Source organism: Emys orbicularis, chromosome 2 (assembly GCF_028017835.1).
Source record: "Emys orbicularis isolate rEmyOrb1 chromosome 2, rEmyOrb1.hap1, whole genome shotgun sequence".
NCBI classification, from domain to species: domain Eukaryota; kingdom Metazoa; phylum Chordata; order Testudines; family Emydidae; genus Emys; species Emys orbicularis.
Genome location: NC_088684.1, coordinates 249,882,376 through 249,894,507, shown reverse-complemented (window position 1 = coordinate 249,894,507; position 12,132 = coordinate 249,882,376). Strand labels below are relative to the sequence as shown.

Below are 12,132 nucleotides of genomic sequence, written 5' to 3'. Positions count from 1 at the left end.
ACACGAAGTGCTGTCAAATGCACAAAGTGAAAAATATGAAATGATGGGAAAAAATTGGGTTTGTTTTCCAACCTCTTTCAGTTAGTCATCTCTGATGTTAGTTCTAACAATGATAAAGTAAGAAATTGTCAAAATTGTGACTTAAATTGACAGTGTCCCTTTATCAGATACTTAATGGTCTCATGAAAAGTCAGGATGCAAATAACTGAAAAGTAGCAAGAAGCAAACTTTTGTGTGTGTGTGTAATATATATATAATTTTTTTTTTTTTAAAGGAGATACAGAGAGCAGTTACAGGCGTAGGTCCTGATCCAACGAGTGACAGCACACAGTCACACTGCTGCATCTGTGCAAAGCAATGCAGCCACAGTAGCATTCTCACTTACAGTCACTTGAAGGATCAGGGCCTCAGGTCCCAAACCTGCCTGGAACCCCACTGAATCCACCCAGCAGGTACTCCTTGCAGGATTAGGAGCCTTGTTTTTACATCTGTTGTGCAGAAAATACTCCAACTGTTTTATAGCGCATATGGAAGGAGCACCTGAAAAGAAATAATTTGAATTAAATGATGCCAAAATGAATTTGAGGAACTCAACTCCTGGAAGGTCTCTGAATATATTAATCTGTGAAAAATAAGGGAAATGCAGAGCTTAGCTTTCATATTTTAAGATTTAGGGTTTGTTTGTTTTTTTAATGGCAGGTATTGTTATATCAGCTTCAATAGCAAGCAGTCTAAAAATACAATAAAAATAAAACTCGCTTAAAAGACATCAGAAGTCTACACCAGATTTGTTTCTTTTTTGTTACAATATATTAATGTAACTTGGATAAGACTCTCAAATACTGTTAACTTTATTTAAATTCACATCAGTTAACAGCATAAGATATTTGTTATCTCATTACATCTGAGGTCAGTTATCAATTAATTCTGACAGGCCCCAAATCTACAAAGATTTATTCATGTGCATAACTTCAGTGGGAGGATGCATGTGCTTAAACACTTGACAGAATAAGTTAGTTTAGCGAAACATTTGTTTGAGCTACATCACTTTTGTTATCATATGTTAAACAACAAACTTCAAGTAAACATACACACAAACTGTATGCACATTTAGCACAATGCATACACGAGAGCACAGTATTATAGAAGGAGAGATAACTAACATGATAGTTAAGGCTCTTTTCCTGCAACAACAGGACAGGTCTCAATGCAGATGCAGTAATCTGCCAACATGCTATCAATTATAAGGTTGAAGCCTAAGTAGCATGTTTTTCCATTCTAATCCCCAATTTTTAGATGCTTTCTGAAACATTCACTTTTGCATTGAAATTATTCAGACTTGGACTCTGCTCAAGTGTGATTTGTACAAAAAACATTCAAACATAGTTTAGCTGTTTTGGAGTGCAAAATAAGAAAAATACACCTTTCCCATTATAGATAAAATCTTGCAACCTTATGAGGAACAGCAGCCGTGCCAAAATGACAGGTTGATAGAAAGTTAAAATGTGGCATGGAAACAGCTCTCATTGAGAAATGCCTTAGAACTTCCTAATTAAATTGGTTTTAATTTGACACAGTCATGTGTCTTTGGAAATAAAAAGAAGTCACTTTGTTAATAGTACTGCATATGTTCACTTTGTAGCAACGTTTGGAGCAAAGGCAGGTTGAACTCACTGAACACAAATGACTAATTTAACTGTGCTTTAAAAAAAATAGGAAGGTGTGTGATGGGGAGTTCTCTGGCTAAATTGTTCCACATTATGCAACTTTTTCTCCAGGAAATTCCACCCAAAAAGAAAATGCTAAGGTTACACAATACTCAGAAGGTAAGAAATAATGTATAATACCATATATGCCCTGTGCATGAACTACAATAAAGACTTTACATAACCACCTCATTCTCTGAAGATTGTGCTATGTAACTATTATGCTAATTTAGCTAAAAACTTTAGGGTACTATATATTCCAGCAAATGTTCACTATTACCTTATCCTTTTATACATCTCTAGTGCAAAAACATTTTTCTATGTTGTTTTAATAAAAAAACACTTTCATGGACCCAGAATACATACAGTAATATACAATGAAGAATGTTAAAAATGTATAAAAATTGTGTCATACTATGTAATATAAACTATATTGTAGTACACATTTACGGTTGCACATGCAACCTCATACTTTGTCATTTCTTAATATCTGAGTGTTTAACTATGCAGCCTTAGCAGTCTTTCAACGTGTGTTTTATTTTTGGATGGATTGAGTTCTTAGTCTTCTTACAATGTCAGCGTTTGAGACCTAGCAAATGAGGAACAATTAAGTTAGATTCCAAGGGATTCATAAGTCTGAGGGGCTACAATAAAAAAAAAAAAATTCAAAAAAAAAGCAGTCATGCAGGACACTGGCAAAGAAAATGACTTTGTAGAAAAAGTTGTTCAACTCACCAATCCATTGTTTGGCTGAGGTTAAAAAGACAAACATTACTAAGATGCATCAGTGAGGAATCAGAACACAAACCAAGGCCCGATCATACAAACACATGACTTTAGTCTCAAGGAGTATATGTGATAAAGTTGCTCATGTATGTGCTTGAAGGACTGGAGCGCAAGTGTTACTGTAAATAGTACAGAGTATTGCTTAAAGATATGCCACTGACTTTGATAGGACCGGGAATCCATCCTATTTGTTTAATTCTGGCAACTTCAACCTACAAAGGTAAAAACTTCAAAGTCTCACAATGCAGCTTAAATATTAAACTAGAGCTGGCAAGCGATTAAAAAAATTAATCGCGATTAATCGTGCTGTTAAACAGTAATAGAATACTATTTATTTAAATATCTTTGGATGCGTTCTACATTTTCAAATATATTGATTTCAATTACAATACAGAATACAAAGTGTACAGTGCTCACTTTATATTTATTTTTATTACAAATATTTGCACTGTATAAAGATAAAAGAAATAGTATTTTCATTTCATGTAATACAAGTAATCTCTTTATCACGAAAGTTGAACTTACAAATGTAGAATTATGTACAAAAAAACCCTGCATTCAAAAATAAAATAATGTAAAACTTTAGAGCCTACAAGTTCACTCAGTACTACTTCAACCAATCACTCAGACAAACAAGTTTGGTTACAATTTGCAAGAAATAATGCTGCCCATTTCTTGTTTACAATGTCACCTGAAAGTGAGAACAGGCGTTCACAAGGCACTGTTATAGCCGGCATCACAAGATATTTACGTGCCAGATACACTAAAGATTCATATGTCCCTTCATGCTTCAACCACTATTCCAGAGGAATAGTGTATTCACTTTCAGGTGACATTGTAAATAAGAAGCAGGCAGCAGTATCTCCAGTAAATGTAAACAAACTTGTTTTTCTTAGCAATTGGCTGAACAAGAAGTAGGACTGAGTGGACATGTAGGCTCTAAAGTTTTACACTGTTTTGTTTTTGAGTGCAGTTATGTAACAAAAAAAAAATCTACATTTGTAAGTTACACTTTCACGATAAAGAGATTGCATTACAGTACTTGTATGAGGTGAACTAAAAAGTACTATTTCTTTTGTTTATCATTTTTACAGTGCAAATATTTGTAATCAAAAATATTAAGTGAGCACTGTACACTTTGTATTCTGTGTTGTAATAGAAATCAATATATTTGAAAATGTAGAAAAACATCCAAAAATATTTTATAAATTTCAATTGGTATTCTTTTGTTTAACAGTGCGATTAATCACAATTAATTTATCATGATTAATTTTTGAGTTAACTGCAATTAATCGACAGCCCTATATTAAACTAACTCAGCAACTCACAAATTCATAAGAAGTTATTATTTCGCTTGAATCTCTCAGGATACACCTGATATTTCAGCCATTAGCCTTTTTCAGAGGTTATCTAAAGAATGTAAACCCTGCAGGGAGGCACTATGCCTGTCTACAATACACCATGCACATTTATGGCACCATTTAAATAACAAGAAGAAGAAATTAGGTGTCTTTCAGCCAAACCTGAAGTTATTTAAAATTGCGCTATATATAGCCTCACCTGTTCAATATATTTAAATATACTGGATGTTTAGATTATACTTTTCCAGTGTTTTCTCAAAGGGCTATGGTCACCTACCCTCTATGAAATTAAACTGAAAGCAAAATATATTGCTCAACAATATATCTACTCGGTTTACCTAATATGATTACTTCTATGACAAGTTAGGATATATTTAAGATGTTGCCCTAGACAGAGCGCTATGTAACCAGAAGGCTTCTAGATTAAAAATCTTTGCTATGTGATTCAAAGGATACCTAGGTTAATCTTAATCTCAGTGAATAGGAGACTTTGAAAAGTCTTAAATGATACAAAGACTGGTAAGGAGGAACTTGATAAACTGGTTATAGTGGTGAGAGACAGAAACAAAGCTAGATAAAACCATCTAAAAGTCATGAATGATAAATAAAAATTCAGAGAGGATAGTTTCAACTCAGAAAGGACATCACATACAATATCTTGCTTATGAAAACAGGTAGTATGAAGTTGGAGACCAACCAGCCTAACTTTAATGAGAGCTATTGAGTAGCACACTGAACAGAGTGATTCTGTGATTAACTTTACGGAAATACATTTCTTCAGCAGACTGTACTTGTATAGGCCATTTTCTTGGGGGAGAGAGGGTTTGGGGTTTTTTGGCACTGACATTTGTTTATTTTCTTATGTTCTTTCATAGAAGTTTGGCCACTGATTTCAATGGAAGCAGGACCAGGCCCCAAATCTTTAGGAAATGTTCTGACTTGGCTGCATTGACGAGGAATATCTAGTCAATTATTCCTTCATACATAGCAACGATAATGAACAAGAGCTGTTTATAGAAAAGAAAGACTAATGAGCATCAAAACACTGACCCATATGTCAAATTAATGTGTCTTCATTGGAGGGACACCTATATAAGATATGGCCCAAACCTTGAGGAGAGGGACTGTTTAATTAAAAAAAAAAAACTATGAAGAATGGCAATATTCCCATGAATTTTGTTTTTATGTCTAATAAAAACCAAACATAGCCACTTGCTATGGGTTTTGCAAGCCCAACCTCATACCAGTGAAAGAGAAACTGAAAGTCATAGTAAGTAGAAACCACAACTAAATTGATTAGCTGGTGTTCATCATCCAAACCAAGTAAATAAAGTAAAAGAAAAAGCTCAGAGAATATTATGTTAAGGCCTGATGCTACCTACAGTAGGAAGTGTTTGTAGTACTTGTTGTCAAGAGTGGTCCTATTTCCTGAGATTATTCACAGTAGTAAGCATGAAACCACATACTGAGAGTGTTTGCAAGATTATACTGGGGTGCTGGAACAATTTGTATAGCAGGAGTGCTGATGATGGAAACGTATTTGGCGTTTGTTATTACTCCAAGCCAGCATCCCTAGTTCTAGTACCACTGCGTGTACATATTAATCATTTTCTATTTGGAGAATCTGATGTATAATTAAGTAACATGGGAAAAGATCTCTTTGAAATATATGGGGGTTTTTTTAAACCCTAACACCATCCCTTTAAATTACTCGCCCTTGTGCTTGACAGACACCCATTGTGAGACCACTATCTAAATTTGGCTTGGGAAAGGAATCAGGTGACTAATCGATGAAGGCAAAAGCAAAGTCCTTTCAGGTTCCATCAGATCTGACCAGTGTCAGAGTCTAAGATCCCCAACTGCAGAAGTGATGCAATGGGGCAACACTACTGCCCTATGTGTATTACCCAGCCAAACGTGAATGTGCAGTGCCATAACTGTACGTGGTGTACCACAGACGGGGCGCACTCCCTCCCCCGGGCAGTTCCCAAGCAAGAGGATGCAGGCGGGAAGGCCCCTTGAACTCCCTTCACGCAGAGACCAGCCACCAGCGCGGCTAAAGCCAAATCCCCCAGGCACGGGGCGCAGGCCCCGCAGAGAGCCCTACACAGCTAGCAACCCCCACTTCCCTGCAGCGCCTGCCAGCAGCGCAAGGGGCCTGCACCTCAAACACCACCGCCCCCACCAAAGGGGGAAGCTGCAGAGGCAGGCGGGGGAGACTCAACCCACTCCAGCAAAGTTTCACCAAGGGCAGGCTCCACCCGGCAGCCTCCCTCCAGCCAAGCCGGGCGGACACCCCCCGGGAAAGGCAGCAGCGGCTCCCGACTCACCTTGGCAGCCATGCTTCGTCCCGTGCAGCCGGCCCCTTCCTGTCCCAACGCGGCAGGCACCGCCCCGCCTGCGCACCAGGCCGGCCGCCGCCGCGCGCCGCCGCCGCCAGCTCATTGGCTGCGGCCGGGCCCCGGGGCCCAGCCGGCGCGCGCGTGATCCGCCGCTCTCCTCGCGCCCGGCTTGAGCAAGGGGCGCACGTGACTCCGGGCTGCGCTGTCCAGCAGCAAAGGGCGGCTGGGGAACGGCGGGGGGGGGGGAGGTGGCATGCCTCTGGTTCAGGGACAGCCGATCAAGGGGCATCTGGGCAGACAGCGGCGTGGGGCTTTGCTGAGGAGAGTGGCAAGCTGCCCGTTGCTGCATTTGCATGCCCTTCCTGCAGGTGGGTTGTGAAAGAGCCACAATGAACAACAGTGACTCTGTAAAATGGAGCCACAAGTACTCCTGCTCTTTTTGCGGATACAGACTAACACGGCCTCTACTCTGCATTCTGTAAAATGGGATTCCGGAGAACAGTTGCACACATACAAAATGGGAAATGACTGCCTAGGAAGGAGTACTGCAGAAAGGTCATAGTGGACCACAAGCTAAATATGAGTCAACAGTAAAACATTGTTGCAAAAAAAGCAAACATCCTTCTGGGATGTATTAGCAGAAGTATTGTGAGCAAGACAGGAGAAGTAATTTTTCCGCTCTACTCTGCACTGATTAGGCCTCAGCTGGAGTATTGTGTCCAGTTCTGGGCGCCACATTTCAGGAAAGATGTGGACAAATTGGAGAAAGTCCGGAGAAGAGCAACAAAAATGATTAAAGGTCTAGAAAACATGACCTCTGAGGGAAGATTGAAAAATTGGGTTTATTTAGTCTGAAGAAGAGAAGACTGAGAGGGGACATGATAACAGTTTTCAAGTACATAAAAGGCTAGGACGAGAAGCAATGGGCTGAAATTGCAGCAAGGGAAGTTTAGGTTGGACATTGGGAAAAACTTCCTGTCAGAGTGATTAAGCACTGGAATAAATTGCCTAGGAAGGTTGTGGAATCTCCATCATTGGGGATTTTTATGAGCAGGTTGGACAAACACCTCTCAGGGATGGTCTAGATAATACTTAGTCCTGCCTTGAGTGCAAGGGACTGGATTAGATGACCTCTTGAGGTCCCTTCCAGTTCTATGATTCTAGTCATTGCCTCATGGTTGCAAGCTCCTGTATTTATTGTACAGCGTCTGGCACAGTGGGGCCCCGATCTTATTTGTGGCCACCTGTAGTTAGATAATTATCACAACAGGCCTTTTAGGTGCAATGCTAAAGTAGTAGTATTACGCATCCAGTTTGCACAGTTGACAATTAAAAAGGATCTTTCCTAAACTGAACTGCCACAGATTCATCAGAGATCTGACTGTCACACTGGGTTCTTTCTGGCTATGAGCATTAATAAAGATTTTGGAGCTAGTGGAAAGTTTCCCTCCTCAGATGTTCAAATTCCTTTTCCTTCTTCCTGCCAACTCGCAAATTAATACTACATAGCTAATCAAATTATTTTAACAGAACACATTTATTTTCAAATTAAAATCTCACTAAACTTCAAAAGTTTTTGCCTTCACATGGACAATTCATTTTGGATTCTAAATTGGGGAAGTGGCTAATTAGGAACCAAAATGACAATCATACATTACTGAAGAGCCAGGGTCAAGAGAATGACAGAAAAGGGCCCAATTCTGGCCTTTCTGTCCTCCAACATTTCCACTGACTTAATTAGAGCAGGATCAGCCCAAAGTGTAATCTAACTAGATAGTGCTATGTCAGACAGACCAAAAAATGTTGAAATGTTGAGGGTATCTGGCTACACTACAAGCACTACTGCGATACAGCTGTAGCACTGCAGCTACGCCTCTGTGGTGTAGACACTTACTACAATGATGGAAGGGGGGTTTCTGTCTCTGTATATATTAAATCCACCTTCTCAAGAGGCATTAGCAGCTGCATCTAAGTGTTGGTTAGGTGCTCCTAAGGGCATGAAAATTTTCACAAACCTGAGTGGAGTAGCTAGATCGACCTAGTTTTAGGTGTAGACCAGGCCTGAGAAACAAGGGGAAATCATCTATTTGATCTATCAAATCATTACTTACGCTACTTGGTCAGAAGAAATAAAGACTTCAGCCAGTTTGGAGATGCAATGAAGAAAGCAAGCAAGATACAAGGATTACTAGCAAGAGAAATGCATTATAAATTAAAGAGTGGTGTGTGACGAGTGTGTCAGTGTTCCTCCTCTCAATAAATCAGGTTCTCACGTCCAAAGTTGTGTATGTGATCCACTCCTGACTACATGGTATCTGCCTTGTTTGCCTAAAGTCAGGGTGCTACTAGGGGAGATTATCAAAGGCATAATGGCAGTTAGGTACATAGGCCCTGGTTCTCAAAGATATTTAGGCACCTAACTCCCTTTTAAGTCAATGTTATATGCTAAAATACCTTTGAGGATCTGGGTCAATTCCCACCTTAGTGTTTTAGCACAACGCTTTATTTTGAGATACTCTGAGACTGACATAAAAAAATAAAATCAAACTCATTTCTATTATTTTAGGCCCTAATTCTGTAAACAAACGTGTTTGACTTTAAACGCGAGTAGTTCCAGTAAAATCAAAGCATAACGTTAAGCAACATGTGAAAGCATTTGCAGGATCTGAGCCTTGGTTAGTAAATTTGAGATAATTATTTTTTTTAATTATAAATGAATATAATCAGTTCATCTATAAACAGCATAAATGTTTTCTGATAATTTTTAACACTACTGCTAAGAGAAGGACATTCATAGAGAAACAATATACAGTCATAATTGTGTTTCAACATAAATACACAAAAGCACGGACATTTACAGTTGAGGCTAAAAGTCCGTTTTAAACTGTCCCATTGAGCCTTACTATTGCAAAAACAGACTGCAAGGGAATTTTTTCAATTCCAGATTGCTATGAAATTGTAAGTGGATCACTAGTATATCTACTGTTGTATTAATGTCAAGAGTCAAAAGAGTTAAAGTTAAATAAACTCTTTCACTGTCCAACATAAAAACAGTGATACAAAGAAGTTCTTTTTTCCCCCCTACAGAGCTTTGTTTACTCAGTTGCTTGGCAAACACCCAAAAGTATTCATTCTAAAATTGAAAGTTTATTGATCAAACACAAGAAAGAACAAGAAATTAAAATAAGCATTTATATTGAAACTGAAACTGAGTGATTATGCAAAATAAGCAATCAAAACCTGTAAAGTCTCTTTTCAAAATATTAGCATCTTTTATTTTCAGATCAACCTTTCTTTGATGAAAAGGAAAGGGTTAATTTTACTTCCTGGTCTGGTGAGAAACATCTCCTGTTTCTAACAAACAGACAAAAGATAGAGGAGAGATAGGATAGAAAAGGTAGGGAATATATGGCTTTTATTGATGTCGTTGGAACTCTGGACAGCTGGCCAGTCACAAATGGATGCTTTGGCTGGCAAGTCAACCACCCCACCTGTTGCTTGGATCCTGGTTCACTTTCTGGATCATCATCTGGTTGGGTCTTTTCTTCTTAGAGCAGGATTGTGATCATCTCATCTCGCTATGCTGATGCAATGCAATTGATTTCAGGGTTTGATAAAAAGCGGAGAGAGAGAGAGATTAGGAAATAGTGGGGCAGAAAGTAACACAAAAGGGAAGAGAGGCAAAACTGGATCTTATGTGTCTTTGTGATGCTGGCAATTAGGTATCTCCACTGATGGCTGAGGATTGGATGTCATGATGATATGATGATTTTCAGAATTTACTAGTGAAAAATAAAGTTCTTTGAACAAAAGCAAGGCCAGCCGGCCTTCCCCCTTGAAGAAAATCTCTCGGTCTGAATTGCTACTTCAGTCTTGTGGTAAAGGAAGATGAGATGGGAAAAAGTGGCGACATATTTCATTCCCCTCATTATTTTGTCCACTGGTTAGGCCTAATCTCTATCAGTCAAATTTTGATCCATTAACTTCTGATCCCACATCTTCTGTTTTTACCAAGTATAATTTCAACAGTCATTGATTCATATCAGCAGGTTATTTTTGTTTGGATTAATCCAGTTCCTTTGGTTCTCTTGTGCTTGTTTATAATGTTTATTTATTGAAAAACAACAACATATTTTTCATGGTTAATTTCCAAATAGGCAAAAAGTATAGGTTATTGTAACATTTTATGAACATTCACTCGCATTACATTTGAGCTTACAATAGCATTACATTTTAGATCCAAAAATCACAACACTTCCTATGGTACTTATATGTCCCTCATCACTGTAGTATCTTGTCCGAGACCAATGTAGGTTCGAATGAGTATTTGAGTGAAGGAGGAAAATTGAAGCAAAGACAGATTGCAATTCAAAACATGTGGTTGTTTATTAATGGGGAATGAATTACAACTTGGACTGGGGAGGAATACCTTTACCACTAGCAATACTATCAGAGCAAAAATATTCATATAACTCTAATTAAAAGAGAAACAAGTCATCAATCAAAAGTATCACCAGAACAGTAATATATGTAACTTGAAACAGTCTATTTACATCCAACAACGAAGAACCGAATGATCTATAATCAACTGCTCACTAAAAACCAGAACAGACATACAAAACTGAGTAAACCGTACATACATTAATCGAATCCTATACCACAACAGTAATTAATACAATAAGTCGTCCCCTATATACTATACACGAGATTTGGTACCAAGTAATGGAGGAGAAGGAAGGAAGAGGCCAAGCAGACAAAATATTTACAAAAATTGAAATGCACATACCACACTCCAGGCGCAGCTGACCAGCAATACAGACACCAGGGGCATGACGGGATGTAATCCGAAACGACACGACACGAGCCGGCTACATCTGGAGGAGACCCTGGCTGAAAGGGTGATCAGGCCTTTCAGCTAACACGCGGACACTCCCACAGATTTTGGCATGGGACATAGTTTTATTCGAAGACCCTTACTCGTGCCAGCATTCGATTGGTCCCCCGCTCCTACACCAACCGGGTTCCGAGCTGGTGCCCTCTACGTCAACAGATACTGCACCTGGCACACTAAGTTTATGCACACGACATGCCGGTATTGTAGCACATGGTACCAATGTGACCTACAATTGACCAGGCAGAAGGTTCGAGAATAGGCACACGGCACCACGGTGGTGCACACGACACCAATGTGTTGCACATGACACCAATGTGACCTTTTGACCGACAATTGGCCATACAGACATCATGTCTGAGCATAGGGTTGCGACATATCTGAGCACTTCACACTCTTTCATGGATTTCTCCTCACAACACCTCTGTGAAGTAGGGAAGTGTTATTAGCCCCATTTTACATATAGGGAACTGAGGCACAGAAAGGCCATGGGTGGGATTTTCAAAAGCACCTAAGTGAGTTAGGTGCATAACTCCCATTGGCTTTCAATGGGAATTAGGTGCCTAACTAAGGCACTTTTATTCATTATTATTAATAATGTTTATTTATTTGTATTACCATGGTGCCTAGGAGCCCTAGTCAAACAAAAAGACAGTCTCTTCCCTAAAGCGTTTACAATCTAAGTACTGTACCTCCAAGTAGCGTGCTGGAATCCCCATATTCACCCCGTCATAGAATTAGGCTATATTTCATACAAAGCATGCCATGTAAGGTGTCATATGAAAAGTCATGATCTGCTGAAACCCTTTGTTCTATCCAAATATGTATATTGTTAGTGTGTATCAAGTTATGAGATTTTGCTATATAGTTGTTACTGAAATATGTTGTAAGTTTGCTAGTGAAGTACAAAGGAGGCAAATCACTCCCAGGAGGGTATTCAATCACCATTAATCATCAGGAGTGTTGTAAACAAGGGATTTACAATACTGTGAGAAAGCTAAATAAGCACCATACAATGGGGGATTGCTCAACTCTGTGACTCAGGA

At 39.0% G+C, this 12,132-nt stretch overlaps 1 protein-coding gene across 1 annotated transcript in view; it reads right to left on the bottom strand.

The window, feature by feature from the left end:
• SLC25A13 (solute carrier family 25 member 13) overlaps positions 1–6,228 on the bottom strand; it is a 132,348-nt gene extending 126,120 nt beyond the window's left edge. Inside the window, exon 1 of the mRNA XM_065398568.1 lies at positions 6,184–6,228. Coding sequence (XP_065254640.1) covers positions 6,184–6,195 — 12 coding nt within the window. The 5' untranslated portion in view covers positions 6,196–6,228. The remainder of the gene's footprint in view (positions 1–6,183) is intronic.
• Positions 6,229–12,132: the final 5,904 nt, after the last annotated feature.